The sequence below is a fragment of the Sminthopsis crassicaudata genome, chromosome 2, assembly GCF_048593235.1.
Source record: "Sminthopsis crassicaudata isolate SCR6 chromosome 2, ASM4859323v1, whole genome shotgun sequence".
Classification (NCBI taxonomy): domain Eukaryota; kingdom Metazoa; phylum Chordata; class Mammalia; order Dasyuromorphia; family Dasyuridae; genus Sminthopsis; species Sminthopsis crassicaudata.
In genome coordinates this window covers 257,560,936-257,583,724 of record NC_133618.1, presented here as the reverse complement: position 1 = coordinate 257,583,724, position 22,789 = coordinate 257,560,936, and the positions used below count along the sequence as shown (strand labels likewise).

At 43.5% G+C, this 22,789-nt stretch overlaps 1 protein-coding gene across 4 annotated transcripts; it reads right to left on the bottom strand.

Annotated features, from left to right (window-relative positions):
* Positions 1–11,428: 11,428 nt before the first annotated feature.
* TOR4A (torsin family 4 member A) lies at positions 11,429–22,496 on the bottom strand. Of its 4 annotated transcripts, XM_074289056.1 has the most exons (3): positions 22,373–22,496; positions 17,958–18,100; positions 11,429–13,364 (listed from the first exon to the last, which is right to left on the bottom strand). In XM_074289056.1, the coding sequence occupies exons 1-3, from the start codon at positions 22,412–22,414 to the stop codon at positions 12,062–12,064; spliced, it is 1,488 nt and encodes a 495-aa protein (XP_074145157.1). In that variant the 5' UTR covers positions 22,415–22,496; the 3' UTR covers positions 11,429–12,061. The 4 variants fall into 4 exon arrangements, with proteins under 4 accessions (XP_074145157.1, XP_074145154.1, XP_074145156.1 ...); XM_074289053.1 differs by lacking the exons at positions 17,958–18,100; positions 22,373–22,496 and adding an exon at positions 15,707–15,773; XM_074289055.1 differs by lacking the exons at positions 17,958–18,100; positions 22,373–22,496 and adding an exon at positions 15,322–15,663.
* Positions 22,497–22,789: the final 293 nt, after the last annotated feature.

Below are 22,789 nucleotides of genomic sequence, written 5' to 3'. Positions count from 1 at the left end.
AATCATAATTTTGTGACCCCCTATATTCAATTATATGGGTCATGATCCACAGTTTAAGAAGCTTTGTTCTAGTTCACCAATAATAAGAGAAATGCAAATCAAACCCTGATATTTTACTTCACACCTCACAAATTGGCAAAAATTACAAAAAGTGTCAATAGCCAATGTTCAAGGGGTTGTAGAAGGATAGGTACCCCAACACACTTTTGGTGTAACTATGAAATGGTACAACCATTTTATAAAGCAATTTGTAATTATGTAAAGAGACTAAAATGCCCATACCGTTTGATCCAAATACTCCATTACTGGACTGATATCCCAAGGAATTCATCAGTAAAATAAAAGTTCCCATGTATTCTAAAATATTTATAGCAGCACTTTTGGGGATAATTAAGAATTAGAAATAAGGTAAATTATGAAATGGCTTAACAAAATTTGATGTAATGTAATGGAATACAGTCAATTCTTAACATTCATGCACTTAACTTTCACGACTTTAAGCATTCCTATGCTTTTATTAGTAACTCATTTTCCCTTTCACAGTGGCAACCTCACACATTCAGAGCTATGAGTAATAGAGTTAAAAATGAGAAGTGCCATGCTTGTGAGTTTGTGGAATAGTTGGTATTCTAACCAGACATTTCACTGATTTTGTTCATTATACTATTGTAAAGCATTACCTCTGCATTCATTGCATATTTTTATTGTTTGACTTTAAAACTAAAGTTTTATGTTGTAGCTATATCCCTAAAGTATACTGCAAGTCCTTTGGATTCTAAGGTGATGCTGAGACCTTGCCAATCTCCACATCTTTCAATGCCAGTGACAAAAGACACAAGTAATTTCTCCTGTGGTTTTGACAGAGTGACTATAGTAGAGAAATTTACAGCCGTATAGCATATAGTACAATGCCCTCATGTCATCCTCTGACACAATAAAAGATAAGTTTACAGTTAAAAAATGTTTTAATTTTAAGAATTTTATTTGCTAAAGGATATGTATGGCACTGTAGATTTCATGTTATTGAAACTGAATATTATTTGAAATCAATGGTTTTTTTTTAATTGAAATCACAAAAGATCATAGAATTCTAGGAATTGCTAGCAAAAAAAATGCTTTACATATTACCAATTTTATTTGTGTACTGGATTTTATAGGTTATTTCATGGTTACTGTGTTAAGAAAAATCCTATTATCAGAATTAATGTTTTGTTATCAAGAACTGGATGCAGAAAAGTACATTAAAAAAATTCTATAGTATTTTATTTTTCCAAATAAAAATAGTTTTCAACATTAATTTAATTTTTATTAGTAACTTATTTTTCCAAATACCTGTAAAGGTAGTTTTCAACATTCATTTTTGTAAAACTTTGTGTTCTAAATTTTTCTCCCCCTCCCCCATGACCTTCTCCCTTTCCAAGATAGCAGGCAATCTGATATAGGCTAAACATGTGCAATACTTTTATATATATTGCCATTTGTCAACTTGTCCAAGAAAAGTCAGACCAAAAGGGAAAAAAACCATCAGAAAAAAAAAGCAAGCAAACAAACAAAAAGGTGAAAATACTATGCTTTGTTTGATATAGTTCTCTCTCTGGATGCAGATGACTTTCTCCATCCTGAGTCTATTGGAATTACTTTGAATCACGGCATTGTTGAGAAGAACCAAGTCTTTCACAGGTGATTATCATACAATCTTGTTGTTACTGTGTACAATGTTCTACTAGTTCTACTTGCTTCACTCATTAATCAGTTCATATGAGTCTTTCCAGGCTTTTCTGAAATTAGTCTGCTCATCATTTCTGATAGAACAATAATATTCCATTATATTCATATACCATGACTTATTTAACCATTCCCCAACTAATGAGTATCCACCTAGTTTTAGTTTCTTCCATTTACAAAAACAGCTGCTCCAAACATTTTTACACATGTGAGTCATAGAAAAGTATATTTTCATCATTCTCTAATAAAAGATTATATAGTTTTTGGTGATTGCAGAAACCTAATTCTCTATTTTCCACAGATACAATATATTAACATTTGTTTTTGGTTTTTTGCAACATTTTCTAGGAATATTTCCCCCACAAAAGTTGAGGATTGACTGTATTATGGTTCTGTAAGAAATGATATGTATGATGGATATAGAAAAGCATGGGAAGATCTACATGAACTGATACAGAGTGAAGTAAGGAAAGCCAAGAAAACAATATATACATTAACTAAAATAATAGTGAATAAAAACTACACACCAGAAAGCCAAAGTCAATGTAACAAAATTATAAAGTTCACCATGACTCCAAATGAAGAAAGTGAAAGGACACCTCCTATCCCACTAACCCATCCCCTTCATGGAAGTAGGATATCTTCAAGTGTTATGAGTATATTGCACATGATTTTGGACTTTTTTCAATGTATCAATTGGTTGTGTTGATTGTTTTTTCCTCTCTAAAAAAAAACACTTTGTTGTATGGGGAAGGAAAGGGATACTTAGTAAAACTATGACACAATGTAAGAAACAAAATATCAGTAAAAACTTTAAAAAAGAAAAAAAAGAAAAATTACATTTCTACATTGATCACAAACTTATTTCACTCATTAGAACTGGCAGCAACATTTTCATATAAGTCTGTAATTAAAGCATCTGAGCATACAATACCATCGGTACATATACATTGATATAATTCCTTTTTTTAATCTTAAAAAAGCAATTCATATTCTATGAAAAGAGTCATCAGATAATTGAATCAAAACAGAAAGATAAGGACTTATTATGCTAACTCAGGGAATACATGCAACAAAGATTATAAACTCAGTTCTTCACTGAGGAAGCCTGATACATATGCTTCTAGAGGTCAAATAGACACTAGATACACAATGCTGGACAAATCATTTAACTCTTGTTGCCTCAGTTTCCTCATCTGTCAAATGAGCTAGAGGGAAAGTAACGGCAAAGCACTCCAATATTTTTGCCAAAAAAAACCCCCAAATGAAGTCACAAAGACTTGAACATGGCTGAACAAAACAACAAATAAGTCAGATTATTTTCTTTTTGTTTGGTGAGGCAATTGGGGTAAGCATTAAGTGGCTGAGGTTGGGTCTGAACTCAGTTCTTCCTGACTCCAGGGTCGGTACGCTGTACACTGCACCACCTAGCTATCCCAGATAAATAATTTCCTAGAAAAATAGTTGGAAGGAAAGGGGAAAACTGTAATAGTGGAAATATATGCTAAAAACAAGTTGACTTTTTATACATTTCTATAACATCTGTATCATGCAATTTTATTCACTTATTGTATAATACAATAATCCAAACTTTAAAACTAAAAGAGCATATTGTTAAAAAGCAAAGTCAATGTTGGGGAGACAGGGAATATTGCTGGGTGCAGCTGTCACAGCTAGTTTGAATGCCTCTGTTCTTCAATGACCACCATCATGTCATACTTTTCACCATGGCTACATATTTCATCAAAGAGATTAGTCTCCTGTTTTTTCATATATGAGTGAGTAGATTAGAGGATTCATCTGCTGTCTGTATTCTGCAGTGCTCCTTCCCTCATTAAACCTAAATAATCTAACTTCCCCTCCTAGTTCTAGTTGGCCTTCCTCTCATGAGGGTCACCAAAGATCTGCTTTTGTCCCATCAAGATTGGATTCACAGTGTAGGACCTACTTGGGGTGTCAGAGCTGATTCACCTTCACATTCTTGTGGGAGAGTGAGCCAAAATGACAGATGCAGATTCAGTGTTAGAGAAAAGAAGGAGGAGAGTGTAGGCTTTAGGAAAATGTGGAGAGACATGGATTAAAAGACAGTAATATTTCCCTAGCTGCCTGCAGTCTATTTAAAAATTCCTTGATGGAAATGCAGGATAAATGTGTATTTTTGGAATAAAAAACACCAGGTGCTCAAAAAAAAAATCCCAGCCTGATTAACATACCTGAGCAGTTATGAAGAAGATATATTACAAACATTAGAGCATTGTACAATTTGCTTACAGTTCTCATGAGCAAGCAGCATGGCACAGGGTTGGTCTTAAAGTTCATGAGATATGAGTTCAAATACCTCCAATATTACTTATATAATACTCTTACTTAGAAGTAATCACTGAATGTGTGGGATGTCAGTCAAACTAATACCTATTAAAGACCTTAATTTAAAAAGACCAAGGTCTCCCATTGTATCCAAGGCCATCTCCAACTGCTTTGATAGATATATTGCCACTGGACCTAGATGGCTCTGGAGGGGAAAGTGAGGCAGTTAATCTTGCACAGCCCTCCCTCCCTTAAATCCAATTTACTTGGATGCCATACCATCCTGATGTCATGGTCCTCTTTGAGAAGGAAAAACAAACAAACAACAATATTGCTCAGGTAATTAATTGAAAGAATATTATATTTGGAACCAGAAGGTCTGGATTCAAATCTTATCTCTCCTACATGGGACTTGTATGATTTTGGGGAGGTCGCTTAGCTTTTTTGTTTGTGTGTTTTTTGGTGAGGCGATTGGGGTTATGTGACTTGCTCAGCTAATAAGTGTTGTGTCTGGAGCTGTATTTGAACTCAGGTCCTCCTGACAATGCTTTCTCCACTGTGGCATCTAGTTGCCCATTTAGCCTTTTTATTCTTCAATTTCCTTATCTGTATAATGAAGAGGCTAAATTAAAAGACCTCTTAGATTTCTTCCAGATTTAAATCTATACCCTATTATCTGACAAATTATAGCTGGCTTTACCCCATACTTACTAAGCCATATGTTTTTGACTTGCACTTTGGAGTCGAAGTTAATAGAAATTTTTGCTTGAAGATAGGTTGAAAGTTTTAGCACCTAGTTATATTATCCCAGCTCAGAAAGGCTCTGATAGAAATAAAATGCTCTTCCAGAGTATAATACCACTCAAGGTGAATTTTTCAGCTGAGCTTGAGGTGGACACTCAAGTAAATTACAGTTGTCATTGAGAGGCAAGCTAGTAAAAACTAGTTCTCTGAGCCACATTTTAGGAAGGACATTAATAAGAGATTAAAACATCCAAGGGAAATTAGGTGAATTTTTAATAATAGCTATTTATTTTCAAAATATATGCAAAGATAGTTTTCAACACCCACCCTTACAAAATCTTGTGTTCCAAGTTTGTCACTCCTTTCTCTCCAATCCTTTCCCTAGACAGCAAGTAAGTGAATATAGGTTAAACATGTGCAATTCTACGTATTTCCACATTTATCTTGCTGCACAAGAAAAATCAGATAAATTTTTTTTTAAAAAGAGAAAAAGCAAGCAAATAACCACAAAAAAAAGATGAAAATACTATGTTGTAATCCATATTGAGTCCCTATACTCCTCTTTCTGGATGTAGATGGTTCTCCATCACAAATCTATTGGAATTGGACTGAATAACCTCTTTGTTGAAAAGAGGCAAGTCCATCAGAGCTGATCTTCACATAATCTTGCTGTGATTATGTACAGTGTTCTCTTGGTTCTATTCACTTCACTCAGTATCAGTTCATGTAAGTCTCTCCAGGTCTTTCTGAAATAATCCTGCTGATAGTTCCTTATAGAAAAATAATAGGGGAGGCTAGGTGGTGCAGTGGATAGAGCATTACCCTTGAATTCAGGAGGACCCGAGTTCAAATCTGATCTTAGACAGCTAGGAAGTGTTAAACTTCCTAGCTGTGTGACCCTGGGCAAGTCACTTAACCTCAGCCTCAGAAGGGAAAAAAAAAAAGAAAAGTAATATTGCATTCATATACTATAACTATTCATCCATTCCCCAAGTTATAGGCAGGCATCCATTCAATTTTGGAGAAAAAATTTAAGAGGAACATGATAAATTTTTTTTATTATATAAAATCAGTTTTTTTTTTATTATAGCTTTTTATTTTCAAGATATATGCATGGTTAATGCTAGGGAACCTAGCAACAAGACTGCTAGGGAACAGAATAACAAGAGCCTGCATTAATCTTGTGACCCTTCATCGTGTCCCTTGCACACAATGCTCCATTTGCATAAGCAACAAGTCTGTGCAAAGACAAGTTGTGTGCTAGCTGACCCTTGTGGTCTTTGGCTGGTTGGACCTTGGTCAGCTAACTCTTGAGAATGGATGTTGAGGCCTCAGGTGTAGGTTCTGCCTCACTGACTAAAGGTCCAGGGTACACACCCTTGTAGACACGTCAGGACAGGCATCGAGTATGCACCAAATCGAGATCACCCCCACCATCTCAGGAACTGGGCTCCTGGATACACAAGCTATATATATACTTGTTGCTGGGGCATGCTGGCAAGAGCAAATGAGAGGGGTATAAGTACAGGACAGCAGAAGGAGAGAGAGGAAGCAGGAAGGACAAGATGATGAAACCAAGTAATAAAGCTTTTCTAACTATATAAGTGGTGTCAGAGTGCTCTGTCATATCCGTTGTTGTCCCAAGGTTATAGAGGCAACGATAATTGTGGGTAAGTATTGAGACTCCAGCTGGTGTCATCAGGTCTGCTGAGGACCCCAACAGGGTAATTTTTCATCATTGACAATTGCCAAGCCTTTTGTTCCAATTTTTCCCCTCCTTCCCCCCACCCCCTTCCCCAGATGGCAGGTTGACCAATACATGTTAAATATGTTAAAGTATAAGTTAAATACAATATATGTATACATGTCCAAACAGTTATCTTGCTGTACAAAAAGGATCAGACTTTGAAATAGTGTACAATTAGCCTGTGAAGGAAAACAAAAATGCAGGTGGACAAAAATAGAGGGATTGGAAATTCTATATAGTGGGAACATGATAAATGTTATCAAGTATTTGAAGGACTTTCATTGAAGAAGAATTAGATTTATTTTCTTGAGCTTAGGCTTTGGATAGAAGTTACAGAGATGTAGATTTAAGCTTAGTGTAAGTAAAATCTTGCTAATAATAGCTGGCAGCTAATAAGTATCTGAGGCCAAATTTGAGCAGGGGCCTTTCTGACTGTGGGTTCAGTACTTTGTTTACTAGATTATCTAGCTGCCTTTAATAACTGGACTGGGACTTAGTCTATATTCTAAAGAGATTATAAAAGAGAAAAAAGGAACCATATGTACAAAAATGTTTGTAGATTTTTTTTGTAGTGGCAAAAAAATTAAATTGAGTCAATGCCCATCAGTTGGGAAATGGCTGAATAAGTTATGGTGTATGAATGTAATGGAATATTATTGTTCTATAAGAAACGATCAGTAGGATGATTTCACAAAGGCCTGAAGAGACATGAACTTATGCTAAATGAAGTGAATAGAATTAAGAGAACATTGTACACAGTATTAGCAAGATTATGTGATGGTCAACTGTGATGGATTTGGCTATTCTCAGCAATGTGGTAATCCAAAACAATTCCAATAGACTTGAGATAGAAAATGTCATTTGCATCCAGAGAGAGAATTATGGAGACTAAATGTGAATCAAAACACAGTACTTTCACCTTTTTGATTGTTTGCTTTTTTTTTCTCAGTTTTCTCCTTTTTGATCTGATTTTTCTTTTTTAAAAATTTTTTATTATAGCTTTTTATTGACAAAACATATGCAGGGGTAATTTTTCAAAATTGACTCTTGCAAAAACTTCTGTTCCAACTTTTCCCCTCCTTTCCTCTATCCCCTCCTCTAGATGGCAGGCAGTTCCATACATGTTAAATATGTTCAAGTATATGTTAAATACAACATATGTATATATATTTATAAGTTATCTTGCTGTACCAGAAAAATCAGATTTAGAAGGTAAAAATAACCTGGGAAGAAAAACAAAAATGCAAGCAAACAGTAACAGAAAGAGTGTAAATGCTATGTTGTGGTTCACACATTTCCCAGTGATCTTTCGCTAGTTGTAGCTGGTTGAACCAGCTACTGATCAATTGGAACTGATTTGGATCAAAATTGATCCTCATATAGTATTGTTGTTGAAGTGTATAACTGATCTGATTTTTCTTGTACAATATGACAAAACATGCAAATATGTTTAAAAGAATTGCACATTATTTAACTTACATCAGATTGCTTGCTGAATTGGGGGGAAGGATGCTTAAGGAGGGAGGGAGAAAAATTTAGAACACAGTTTTACAAAAATGAATGTTGAAAACTACATGTATTAGGAAAAAATAAAATACTATTGGGAAAAACATGCTTGTTGATTAACTCCAACAAAATTTGAAGATAACAGTTCCCAAACAGATCCTCTCTCTTTTATCTTCCCTACTTCTCCCAGGAAATGGAGAAATGTTCTCAAGGAAACCTGACAGCTCCAATCCTGCTTTTGTCCTAGCGATGCTCTTGATGCTTAAGTCAAGTTGCAAAATTTAGGCAGTATAAAAGCTTATGGTGGAAAAAGAACAAAGCTTATTGGCAATCTCACCCAGTATTCTCCAGGATAAGACCTTTCCTATAAGGGTGAGGTATTGAGGTAGGAGTGCCATGATTAAGAGAGTGAATTATTAATGTCATGATCAAGACAGTGAAACATTATCCTAAGATTGCTTCTGGAGTTCTAGAGATAGTTTTTCTCCGGCCAACCCAAGGGGACTAGACAGTAGTCCAGTAGTAAAGGGAGGACCTGAGTTCAAATTATGACTGCCATTTCTACTTGTCTGACAAGAAACAATTCATCAAAGCTCCCTTTATTTCTCCATCTGCAAAATATGGGCTAGGATTGGGCTAGATGACAGTGAGGTATTCATTTCCTAAAAGCTATAACCTGTCTGGTTTTCTCTCTCTCTCTACTCCGGACAAGTGTCTGCTCGCTGCCTTTCGCTCCACCCCTACAGGGCTCTGAGGATCCCGGATGAAAGTAGAACTGTGAGTGTCCTTTTCCAGCTAAGGGCCTGGCTCTGTGGTGCAGTGCCGGGCTTGGAGTCAAGAAGACCTGAGTTCAAATTTTGCCTCAGACTGTTGGTATGCCGTAGGGTTTTCCCAAATAGGGACCATTTACAGCTGCTTGCCTGCCTGAGTTTCCTCAATTATAAAATGAGGATAATAATAGCACTTACCTCCAGCGTGGGTGTGAAGATCAAGCTCCTGGAGCATAGGTGCTTAATAAATACGTGGATCGCAGTGCCCACTGCAGCTGCCAGCGTCAGCTTCTAAGAGCCTCCAATCCCCCAGCCTAGGCACTCTCACTCCTTCCCACGGCAGGCTGACCCGGAGCGGCCGCTGCGAGGTGTGCACCCCTTCGAGGTCACTAGTGGATCCGTGCACCCCTGGGGAGCCTGCGAGGTGAAAGTGGTTTTGACTCGGGACAGAAAGAGGAACTCCATTAAATGTTTGCTCGACACTTTCCTTCTTCCAAGTCTCACTAATGCCTTTCCCCCAGCCCCAACCTGCGGACTCAGTCTGGAAGCGTCTCTAGCGGCAAAGAGATGAGGGCGTGGGGCGGGCGGGACAGGGAGAGAGAAGCCGGGCTATCCCGGGGAACAGACGCGGTGCTAGGCTCGGAGAGTGCAGCGGTGAGGCGAACAGAAAATACGGTAGGAGGCGGCGGCGACCCCTCCCCGACATCCCATCCTCCCAGCGGGGAAAGAAAGGTAGCCCAGGTCTACCTCCATCCAGGCTACACCTTCAGGGACCCTGCTCCTGACGCCGGCCCCGAGGGGGGCGGAGGGAGAAGGAGCGAAGAAAGGGTCTTCACGAAGTTTGCCGTTCCGGCCTCTCCGTAAGACCTGGTTGAAACCCAGGCATCCACGTGCACTTAAAAACAAGCTGCTGCCTGCGCAGTGCGGGGGAGGGGGGAAGGCGAGGCTGGGAGGCGGGAGGACCGCAAACGCGGTACTGTCCGGGAGGGGTGCTTGGGGGCGGAGTGCAGGTGCAGAGCTGCTGCTGTGGGGACCCGTGCGTGGGGAGCGGACACCAGACTGGCCACTGCGGGGGTGGGGTCACTTCCCCTTGGGTGGGGCACGGGTCCTGAGTAAGAGGACGGGCTCTGGAGAATGGGCCTGGCCTCTCCGAGAGGTAAAGGTTTCCGCTTCATCCCCACCTTGTTCCAGCTCACTTTATCGAGAGGGAGAGTACAGACCAGGGGATTGAGTAATCTGGGATCCACCCCACTCCTCCGGCCCCAGTCTTCTTCCCAATGAAGAGTCTGGCCCTGCCCCGCCATTGTCCCGACAGATAAGGAAACAAACCTTTAAGTGTCGGCTAGATGCCTGTCACTGTGCTAAGGCCTTTCCAAATATGTCATTTGCTCCTCCCAACAGCCCTATGGGTGCTATTATCCCCCCCTTTATATTTAAGGAAAAAGAAGTTAATAGAAGTTGTCATAGAAAGTTTGAACAGAAAGAAGAACCCTTGAAGCCATTTAGTCTGACCTCCCATTTTAGATGAGGAAACTGAGGCTGAAATTTGAAGAGGCTTGTGCGGGGTGTCCCAGAGATCAATCATCTCAGTACCCAAGTGGCCTTGGGAAAGGCATAACTGTGCTCAGGGCATGTCATCCATACCTCACTTAAGTGTGAAGTGCTATATGTAGCCCCTTCATAATAAACTCAGGAGCTCCTTCTTATCTCCAGGATCAAATATAAAAGACTTTGGGCATTTTAATCCCCTCATAAGGCAAATCCATTATTTTCATTTACACTGTATATATGAATCAACTGATCAATAAACTAATAAATAAACATTTATTAAGAATTTATGTACAGCAACGCACAATGTTAAGCTCTGGGGATACAAAAAGAGCAAAAGACAGTTTCTGCCCTCAAAGAGCTTACAATCTAATGGGAAGACAACATGCAAAGAAATATATACAGAATAAACTAGATGCAGGATAAAAATAAATTAACAGAAGGAAGATGTTAGAATTAAAAAGGGCTGAGGAAAGTTTCCAGTAGAAGGCAAATACATAAGTTAATTTGCATGTTGTCTCCCCTATTAGAATTTCACCTCCTTGAAGGCTGGGATCCTGTTTTCACTTTTCTTTATATTCCCAACTTAGTACAGAATCTGACTCATAATGATTCATAAATGCTTGTTGATCAACTGCCTGACTGTGGAGCAATGTAACCTTCTTCTGTGAGGGAGGAAGGGACAATTAGAAACATGTGAGTACAGTATTGTAACTGTTCAAGGCTGCCATACCTACCTTGAATCACATACTGACTCTTGGCTATCGAAGATGGCCTTACTACTACTGACTCCCATCAGGGAGGGAGGGGGATGAGCTATTCTAACATTCACATCTTGGAAGGTAGTTAGGGTCAAGGTCCAGTTTGTGACCCCAGAGGGATGCGATCTGAAGTTAAGGTTAGTCTATGGCTGAGACTACAAAACAGTTTGGCATCACAGGGCTTCCTATTAATTTGTGGACAAGGTTACCATGTCTTTGGCTGGATCAGATCAGTTTGTAGCTGGGGTTACATCACAGTTTGTGGTTGGGGGAAACAAGATGAAGGTTCGAACTCATGTATATCATTAACACTAATCAAGTAGATAACCAACCAGGCAGACATTTATTAGGTATCTTGAAGGTCATGGAAGAATCCTGACAAATGCCCCCCTCCTTAGAGTCTCAGCTTTCAGGAAGCATCTCGCCTTCCATGATCCCACCTGGTTTGGTGTTCTGTGGGGCAGAAAATCTGGCACTATGATCAAGCAGGAGTTGAACATCAGTTTTGGGAGGCGGGGAGTTGGGGGGGGCGTAGGGAAGAGTTCCCCAAGTCTGACCTGCAGCCTCCAGCACCAGCCCTTCCCTCAGCTCCTGAAGCTCCTTCATGTGTCTTGCCTTTGCAGAGAAGCCAGTAATCCAGATGGCTGCTGCCCCAGCCTAGGGGAAAATCTTCAAGAAAGCAGCTATAAAGTCCTGTGTATAAATAGAGGCCTTGGCCTTCCTCTTACAAGCAGCACTTGGGGCTTCTCCAAACCCTAAGAGGCAGTATTCCTAAGGATAAGCCTGGGGACACTGTCCAAGCCAGGAACCACATGGGCAAGGCAGGAAATGGGACAGCCTGAGGAAGATGGGGGCCCCCCACTGAACCCTTTAGTGCTGTGTCCTGGCAGTGTTCAAAGTTCACAGAAAAACGGAGAGGACAGGAAGGGCAGGTAAGGGGAGAGCAGGGCCCACTACAGCAGGTTGACCTTGGCCACCACCTGCTTGCAGCCCGTGACAGCAAACTCCCCTTCCTTGGTGCTATAGTAGCTGAGCTGCCCGGCCAGGCTCTCAATGCGGCTCTGGTTGGGATAGAAGCCCTCCCCAACCATCTCATCCAGGAAGCAGTTCATGATGTCCCACTTCTCCAGCAGGACAAAGGGGACCACCTCAGCGGTCTCCCAGAGCGGGTGGGTGCCCGCCAGGAGGGTATGCACAGCCTGGCTGAGCTCCTCTCTGCGGCGCTGTGGGCTCAGCTGGCTAGAGACGTTCTGCAGGACGAAGCGCGTGACCTCACTGCCCCCAATGCTGCTGATGAGCACATAGACGGCGTTGAGGAACTCATTGGACTGCTGAGGCTGGAGGAAGCCATGCAGGGTGTCCAGCAGAGCCGGGGACATGAACTCTACCTCGTCCAGAATGAACACAGGGATCTTTTCTTCTACTTCTGCCCGGGTCACCATATCTGTGATCCTCTCAGACAGGTCCTGCTGGCAGGTGAGGCCCTCCTGGTGGTCTGGACAGTGATGCATCACATAGTACTGCAGCACAAAGTCCCCATCCATCACTGAACGGAAGTGTTTCGCCAGCAGCCGGCCCACGTGGCTCTTGCCCACTCCGCTTGGGCCATTGAATGAGATGACCAGGGGCTGGCTGTGGATGTGCGTGGCCAAATAATCCCGCAACAGTTCCATGATGCTGTCCGTGGCAGCCTTCTGGCCAAATACACCCCGCTGCAGGGCTTTCTCTAGCCCATCAAGGTCGTACTTCTGCAGGTTGTCATCAAGGTTCTCAATGGCATTGAGGATCTGAAAGCAGACAATGGCCACCAGCAGCAGCAGGCAGCGTTTAGCCTTGCTTTTCTGCTCGGTGGGGAGGTACTTCCGAGAACTTTCTGGGTACAACACGACTCGGGATTTACGGCGCCTCTTCTTCCGTAAGGTGGATTCCACCGGGGCCTCAAAGGTGAAATACTGGGGTTTCTCAAAGTTGGCACGGTGGTGGAAATGGGACATGGGGGTGCTGTTCAACTTGGCCCGATCGAAGGAGATCTGTCTCTGAAGCAGCTGTGAAGGGGACTGGGTCAGAGCCAGGGGGGATTCCCCAGGAAGGTTGGCTCGAGTGCGGCTCCTGCGAAGAACTCGGAATTTTCTACGCAGGCGAATGACAGCCCTCACCTGTGAGGAGACCATGCCCCCTGAGGGAACCTGGGAAGGTTGGGGGCTTGGCTCACCTCCTTCCATCTCTCTCGATGATACACCATTCAGGTCACTTTTCCTAGAAAAGAAAGATCATGTTTTAAGAGCCTTCTTAGAGGTCTGCTATGGACATCTCAAGGTGTCACCGGGATCCTGTACCCCATGTTCCTGAGCAACCCTAAGCAATTCCATTGCAGGCTAAAATTCACAACAAATGGGAAAAAGATAACAGATCTACTACAGAGGAGTTCAGAAAAGAAACTGGATGGCATTTTGAGATTAGTTCTCAGTTCCAATCACCCCAATCCCATCCAATCTTTCCAATATCCCAGCCACAGAGAAACAGGGAAATAAGTAGATAAAGCGTCCTGGCCTGGAAGCCTCAAAGCCTGAGTTCAAATGTAGCCTCAGACATGTATTTGCTCTGTGATCCTAGGCAAGTCCCATTACGTGCCTGTCTCGTCAATAAAAAAAGTTAAAATGAGATATTTGCATAGTATCTGTTACATAGTAAGTACTTAATTAATGCTTCCTTTGTCACTGGTCCTTATAGTTCCTATTATAAGAAGAGATAAAGTTCCAGAGAAACAGATTTGGGTATGGAAAACTAGATTGCAATCCTGATTCTCTTATTTAAGGCATTAAACAAATTTGATTTTCCTCTTGGGGCTTCTATTTTCTTATCTGTAAAATGACAGGGTTGATTGATTGAGATTATCTCTAAGGCTCTTTCCACTGACAACCTACTTTCCAAATCCTAGGCTTTCCTGAACTGGACAGAGCAGGTAATCTTGGCTGCTCCCAGAGATCACAATGATCTCAGATAATCTCCCAGAACTATCCTGAGAAGCGGCTGTGTCCTTCTTAAAGGAGGTAGCTAGTGTCTCTGCCAGGCTGGGCTGGCCCAGTGGGAATGGGTCCAGATCCTCACTCCCACCCACCAGGATGCCTGGGCCCCATATGCAAATCCTTCAGGTCAGAAGGGAATACACACCACTCTGCCTAGTGAATGAGGAAGTGACCAGGCCGGGCAGTGGGAGGGGTGGGTGGTTCTGTGGCTTTGCTTGCCTAGAGGGCTTCCTGGTAGAGGGGTCAGTGGCAGATAAGGTTTTTGACCCCATCTCCTCCCCCAACCAAAGCCAACGCTATGTTCACTGGGTTTTCTAGGAAGGAGGCTGCTGGGCTGGGATGGGGAAAAGGGTGTGGGTAGGGGGAAAGGGAACAAGAGGGCCCCAGGACTAAAACTATACTGCAGATCTGCTTCCCATGAAAATTCCATCTCCCTAACTCCTATAATTGGATAAGTAAAAACCGTTTCCCTGGGTTCCCTCCTTAAACTGATCTTCTAGTCACTAGGAGACTAGTAAAAGATAAAAGCTGGGAGAGCAGCACAAGAAAATCCCAGAGAACTAAGGGGTAGGGAGCAGGGAATAAAGTCCTTAGGGCATTTCTCGGGGCTAAAGGGAAAGACACAATCTAATTGCTAGCTCACAGTGTGAGGGTCTCTACCACCCCCAGGATGGAGCCCTCTCCTTAAATCCCCTTGATCTTCCCATTCACAGACACTGAGGGTAGGAAAAATCCTACACAATTTCTCCCCCTCCCTTCCCCCCCCCTCCCCCCCCCCACCCCGCCGCAACTACTTCAGTCAGAAAAAGGGAGACAGACACTAAAATACAAGAGAGACAGATACATAGAGCCAGGCTGAAGGAGAGGGAGAGAGACAGAGAGACAGACAGAGAAAAAGAGACAGAGAGACAGACACAGACACACGGAAAGAGACAGAGACAGAGATTAACGGGAAAAAAGGACAGAGAAGTGACAAAGAGACGGGCAGATAAATGAGAGAAGGACAAAGAGACTAAAACCGAGAGAGAGATGCAGAGACAGATACAACAGGAAGAGGCAGTGAGATGCAAAGAATGAGACAGGAGAGAGGCAGACAGAAAGGCAGTCATACAAAAGAAACAGCAAAAGACAAAAAAGCCAGCTGGGACAGGCAGGTTAGCCACAAGGCCTTCCTCGGGCCCCCATACCTTGTGTGATCAGTGTCAGGCCCTGAGCCAGCCACCCCAGGGCGCCCTGGCCCTCTGCTCTGCCTTCCTCCCAAGAGGCCAGTCGTTCCAGCTGTTCAGGAAGCAGGAAATGCCAAAGCCTCCCTGGGCTGGGGGCTCCCAGGCCGTCTTGTGGAGGGAGAACAGCACTCTGGGGGAAAAGGCCAGGAGACTGTATACAGGGGCATCAGGGGAGATGAGCTTCAGGAAACCTCCAGCCAGGACCCAAGACCAAGACACCTGCCTGTCGGGAGAGAGCCAGGAGGGAGAGGAAGCTGATGAGAGGCTTCCGCTTCGATACAAAGGAAGTGAGTCAGGGGGGGCGGGCGGGACGCAGAGGAATGAACCGGGACCTCTGAGCCCTCACCTCAGGGGGGAGGGGTCACCCCTGTCCCGGGAGAATCATTCCTGTCTGGCCCTACGGGATGACTTCTCACTGTTTTCACAATTTCCTTCTCTAGCCCATGGATGTTCTTAGAGCCCTTCCTCTGAGACCACTCCCCCACACCTGACTCAGCCTCTCCCACTTCCCTCCCCACTCCTAGGAGGTCAGAAAGAAGTCATGGACTTGGGGAGGGGATAAGAACTACCCTGCCTCCAATCTGAATGTGAGTAGGGCCCCCATTCCCCCTGGGATTTACTGATACTTCCTTCCAGACTGAAGGTCAAGGGTTATTGCCTCTAGGGGCTGAGAGTGGGCACCATTCAGGGCTTTCTCCCTCATTTTCCTTCCATTGGCCTCTCTCCCTCCCTGTTTCCCTCCCTTTTTCTCCCTGCCCTAACTTTTTTTTTCTTTCTCTTTCTCTTTCTCTTTCTCTCTCTCTCTGTCTCTCTGTCTCTGTCTCTCTCTGTCTCTCTCTCTCTCTCCTCTCTCTCTCTCTCTGTCTCTCTCCCCCTCCCTCCCTCCCTCTCCCTCCCTCCCTCTTTCTTCCTCTCTTCTTCATGTCCTCTCCCTCTCCCTCTCCCTCTCCCTCTCCCTCTCCCTCTCCCTCTCCCTCTCCCTCTCCCTCTCCCTCTCCCTCTCCCTCTCCCTCTCCCTCTCCCTCTCCCTCTCCCTCTCCCTCTCCCTCTCCCTCTCCCTCTCCCTCTCCCTCTCCCTCTCCCTCTCCCTCTCCCTCTCCCTCTCCCTCTCCTCTCTCTCTCTCTCTCTCTCTCTCTCTCTCTCTCTCTCTCTCTCTCTCTCTCTCTCCCTCCCCCCCTTTTATTTTCTTTCTTTTTCTCTTCTCTCTCTGCTGTCTACTTTCTAAGGCCTAACCCTGTTCTGTCTCTTCACCTGCTCCTCTGTCCCTCCCCTTCTGGTGGCTGGGAGTCACCTTGTCCCCAACCCACTTCATTCTCTGACACTACAAAAACCTCATTTTACCCTACCATTGTTTGAAAGCAGCCCCAACCCTCTCTGCCTTGGCAGGGTGCCCAAGTCTGTGGGTCTTATAGTCTGGGATAAGGGAAGCCCCAGGGGGCCAGATGCCCAGGCTCAGTAGGGAATCACTCCATCTTCTAAGTCATATACATTCAAAACCTTCTACACATTAGCTTCCATTCTCTCAGCTCTTCAATCAAGACTTGTGCTAGCGTAAAGTCCAGACTTTAAAAGTCAGAAGATCTGGTTTTATATTCCTGGCACTGCTTTACTTACGAATTGTGTGATCTTGAGCAAATAAATCCCTCTCTGAAACTCTCTTTTTCTTCTGTAAACAAGGCTGCTAAAGTTTTCCCTGCCTACTACAGGGTCATTATAAAGGACAAACTACATATACTTAGGAAAGTGTGGAACCACAAAGGCGAGTTCCTGTTTTCACTAATTGCAAGCACTGTCAGGCCAAACTCCCCATCATATCCAGCCCACAATAACTTCCATTTCAGCTCCAAGTCTTTATTCGACTAGGCTCCCTCTGCTTGGTCCTGTGTCACTCCCAGATTTCCATAAGATAGTCTAGGGCCACTGTACCTCTCCATAGAGTCAAAGAATAACAGAATTGCAGAGTGAGGAGAGGCCTTGAAGACATCTTATATAAGCCATTTACCTCTTCCCCTCCCCCAAAAAGAACCTTTCTCCCTTCCACATGAATGATAAATGGTCATCCACCCTCTACCAGATGATCACCAAAGACCAAGGAAACCACAGATTCCTCAGCAGTCCATTCTACTTTCGCCTTGCTCTAATTAATAGGAAGCTTTTCCTTTTATCCTGCCTAAATCTAGTTCTTTGTATCTTCTATCCTTGGTTGTTGTTTTGCCCTCTGGACCTACACAGAATAAATCTAATCCTCTTTTCACAAGAAAGCTTTCTAAATACTTAATGACAGCTATCTCATTTCCCAGGGAATCTTCTCTTCCCCAAGCTATCCATCCCTAGTTCCTTCCATTTATCTTCATATGGCATTAAATCAAAACTCTTCATCATTCCAGTTCTTCTAACGGATGTTCTCCAATTTATCAATTAATTAGCCAGGCTTTTTAACCTTAGAAAATGTATCTACTCCTAAATTCCTTGCCATTCTTTTATTTAGATTGGAAACCAGAAAATGACCTATAAGTGACCCCCATCCTTTGGGTTGTTCTTACCCAACCGGTCCTGATGACATCAAGTCCCAGAGCCTGTGAGGCTCTCCACCTACCTCTGGACACCATGGTATTGAGAGTCAGAAGGCCCTGACCCTCCTCTGGAAATTTCACAATGAGCTGCTCTAGACGTCATCACAATTGTATCAGGACTTGAGCCCCACAGGACTAGCTGGTTCTGGAACATCTCCATCATCACCTGGAACTCAAAGACAGTCATGACCTTTCCCCCTGCCAGCTGTATGGCTGTTCCCACTTCCTTGTTCCCAGCCCCTCCAGATGGAGAAGCCGGTCTCACCCTTCATCCTCCTCCCTCTCTCGGGTCACCAAGTTCCCTCTCTGCTTTCTCTCTACTTCCCTCCTCTCCGTGTCCATTCCCAACCAGGGCCATGTTGGCCTTCACCCAGACTGAAGCCTCCACAGCCTCCCCACTTACTTCATCCTGCTTAAGCTAATGGGTTTTAGAGTTTTTTAACCGGCCTTCTTTCTGATTCTAACGACTCTGGAGCCCTAGGGAAGAAGCCCTCTGCCTATGTGGTCAGTGGCTGCCCTGCAATTCAGGGAGAGAGGTGGTGATCTGTCCTGGGGCACATAGCCAGTAGTTGTTAGAACAGGACTGGGGTCCAGGTCTTCCTGCCTCTGTCCACTAAGTCACCCTGCTTCTCAATGGCAGAGCAGTCTTCCTGTAATTCAGCAAACTCCTTATTCTCTATTAGATCATATGTTAACTCTCCAGCCTGGCATTCAAGGCCCCCATAATCAAGTTTCTACCTCATCAAATATCTCCTGCTACTTCCTAATACAAACCCTCTACTCCATGCTGTTTCTGCCATTGCACCCTCCGCAAACATGCCCTATGTGTTCCTGTTTCTTCGTGCCCTGTCTCCTCTATAAAATGTCCCCTTTTTATTTCTACTGCCTGGAACACTAAATCTCTAAAAAGCTCAGCAAGGGTTCTATCTCCACCCAATCCACAAGGATTTTCTCTTTCATCCTTTTGTCTGAAAATCATAGGCAGAAGGCAGCTGGGTGATTCAGTTTAGGATTTAAAATTAAGTAGATCTGAGTGCAAAGGTGCCCTCAGGTACTTAACTCCTATCTTCTCAGTTTCCCTGTCTATTAAATGGGTACAATAATAGCACCTCTGTCCCAGGGCTATTAAGGATGATAAAATGAAATAACATTTGTAAAATGCTTTGCAAACTTAAAGTGAGATATAATATTAATCCCTATTATGAGTGATAGGGTAGGTAACCTGGACTTGGAACTCTAGCAGCTGAAGAAGGGGGCTCCATTATTAATTCCCAAAGGGAATTTTTCCTATAAATTGACTGATGACTGTTCTTGAATTTATTCCATCAGTCTGTTTATATATTAGTCTGCTAGCTGTTATCACCCCCCATTCTACTCCATCCATCCCATCCTGGACATTGCTGATAATACATAACTAGTGGCTTCTTCTCTTGCTTAAAGCAGCAGCTGTTTCCTTCTCTAACACCATCTTGCCCTTCCCATCCTATAACATCTCAAGCCAGCTAAACCCAGCATCTGAAAAGTAGACTTAACTGTGCCAGAAATGTTTCCTTAATGTTTATCAAACCCTGGGGGCTGTAAGGCATTTAGGGTTAGGGTTAGGCAGTAGGGACACATACAGATAGAAGATGATTTCTGCTCTTGAATCTGGTTAAGGTAACAAGGCACAAACACACGGAGGGAAAATGACAAAAGGTTATGGTGCTAGGTACCCAGACAACAGATTGATAGAGTGCTGGACTTGGAGGCAGGAAGAGCTGAGTTTAAATCCAAAGAAAAGTATCCTCTGGATGAGCCTGGAAAAGTCACAGTAAGCAGGACAGACAATAAGGGTTCCAGAGTTCTGTGAGGGAGGAAGCACTTCAGCTGTCACAACCACCCCCTTATTTCCATTGCCCCCACCTCAATTCAGTCACTCAGTTCTTGCTTGGATTTCTGTATTATGTAACTGTTGTACCTGCCATGCAATCTTACACATTGCTGCCCCAAATAATCTTCCTAACACTAATCCTGTTACTACTCAAAAACTTTCAATGGCTCTTCATTGCAGAACAAGTGAAGTACAGACTCCTGATCCGGACAAATGAGGGCCTTCCAAGTCTGACTCCTACCTACCTTTCCAGCCCTCTTTTAATGCTGCTTTCTTTCAGATGCTCTGGATTTTACCAAATGGGACAATTTTTGCTTTTTCTTTTCTCATCCTTTCCTTTCCCATCTCTGCATCTTTTTTTTTCATTCTCTCCCCAAATTGGGATAGGAGCCTTCCTCCCTAAACCTCACCCTTGATCTGAAGTCCTTTCCTTCTTTCAGAGCCCAACTCAAATTTCACACACTCCATGAAGTCTTTCCCAAAGATCAGCTCCTTCCAAAGAAGATTCCTTTCTCAAATTTCTTTGGCACTTTGTCCTGACATTTCACTTTCCTTTATATCAGAGTTATATATGCATATGTCTTTCTCCCTATTTTATTACAAGACAAGTAGGTCAAACAGTGGATAGTGTTGGACTTGTAGACAAGAAGCCTTGAGTTCACTTATTAGTTGTGTGAGCCTGAGCAAGTCACAACCTTTGACTGCCTCAGTTTCCTCATCTATAAAATGGAAACCATGGGGCGTTGTGAGGCTTAAATGAGATAATACTTTTAAAGTGCTTTAAAAACTTCTAAGTGCTACAAATGCTAGCTGTTATTGTTGTTGTTAGTTCCTCACCAGCAGAGTCCATATTTTATCTGTACTTCCAGGGCCTAGAGCATCGTTAATACTATAAATGTTAAATTTTGCCAAGCAATCTGCCAACACTTGTTAAGCACTTATGGTCCAGGCATAGTATTAGGTTCTAGGGATAGAAAGACAAAAGGAAATCAGTTGCCTTTGAGTTTTCATGCTAATGGGGGGAGACAAAATGCCCCTCTATATATGTACAGACAAAACAGATACTTGAAGACTGTGGAAGGCTGGAGCAGGTGCTAGTAGCTGTATGAGGGAGACTAGGAAAGACCTCATTCAGAAGGGACAGTGGGGATCAGGGCTGGATCTGAGTCTTAAAGGAAAGCAGAGATGGAAAAAAGATGAATGTTGGTAGTGGAATACATTCTAGGAAAAGAAAGTCCAGTTTGTGCAGAGGGAAAAAATGTATAATACAACTAGAAAGGTAGGATGGGGGTCAGGTTGTAAAGAGCTTTAAAGCCAAGGCAAAGTGCTCCGAGGAGATTTGGCAGTGTAGATGAGCTAAGCTTTGAAGCTCAACTTTGGAAAAGGGGGCAGGAAAGATAGATAGTGAGGAAAGAAGGAAGACCAGAGAGAGGGAACAGCAAAAGCAAAGGTGCAGAGGCCGGAATCAGCATGCTGTTTTAGGGGAGGGGAGGGAGAGTGAGGAGCTAGATTTGGCGGAAGGATTGTGTTGTTAAATGATAAGGTTTCAGATGTGAGCTAGAGGCTAAAGGATGGAAAGCCTAAGGCCAGGTAAAGTTTAGACTTCATCTTGTATGCAAAGAGGAACCACTGAAAGTTGTTTTTTGTGGGGCAGGGGGAAGTGAAAGTAAAAAAGAGCAGTGATTAGCCCTTTTAATTAGATCAATCCATGAGATAGGGAGAGGAGACTGGGAACAGGAAAGATCCTGAGAAAGGATCTCCAAATCTTAGTTTGGGGGCTGGGTCCAGTATTGTATCTGTGCTCATAAATAGTCCCATTTACTACACATTATATAAGTAGTTTGTAGTGCAACAGATATATGAGGACTAGAGTTATACAACTGCATGAATATACACTCTCCAATGGTGTTCCCTGTTTTTTACATGAAAGTCTGTGCTTCCCAACACTAGTGATCTCCCTGGAGGCAGGGCCTAGATCTAATTTACCCCCATTTCCTCACAGAAGAGGTGAGGCTGGGCCTAAGTCCCATCTAAACCCCATCTCTTCCTTTCTTTGCATTGGACATTCCTTCCAGTCTTTCTCAGTTCATTTACCAAGGTCACTCTCAGGACCAAGATCTAGAATCTAGAAATTTGTAGGGAGGAAAGGATGGTTGCGGGGGGGTGGGGAGGAGAAAAATATTCTCTCTGAGCTGGGAAATTTTCAAATTGGGACTCAGAATGGGAAGTACATCAGAAACTTCTTCTCTCCATCCCTCACTTCTCTCACATCCCTGCCCTTGCATACGCCTTCCCTTCCTAGTTCAACACAGTACAGTCCCAGGTCTCTCCACTCCCTGCACTAAGCCTATCTCCTTCCTCTCCTCGTCCCAGTTGTCCCCCAAAAACACTAACTTCAGGAGATAACAGGTGCTTAGGCCTTTCCATGAAGGTAGAGAGCTCTCGCTTTGCAAATGCCTATGGACCAATGCATACCAGCCCTGGGGTAGGTGATGGGGGTTTGGGGAAGGGGATATTGTCTCTGCTTCCTTAATGGAGCAGGGTCTCATTCTCTGGGGAAGCTCATACTCCACATGAACGGCCATCCTGTTGGGCTCCCAGCCTCATCATCTTCCTTCAGGCCCAGGAAAGCTACGTGCAGGCTCTTGGAAACACTGGGGGAGGGGTCCCTCAGGCTTTTCGGATGATCCTGCCAGCCTTCCGCCAGTCCCGTAGCCGCTCCCTGCGCAGAGAATACACCAGCGGCCGAGAGAAACCAGGACGACCTGACCGAGACCTAGAAAAACTGCAGTGGACAGAGACCTGGTCACTGGGGGCCCTCCACCACCCCAAAAATCCCAATGCCTTTAAAGCCAAGCCATCAGCCTTGTATCTAGCCTCGGCATAGTATAGTGGTAGAATGTCATCAGACTCAGAATCAAGGATTTGAATCCTGCCTCAGCCATTCACAAGCTGGTTTCCTCATACATAAAATGACAGTAGCTT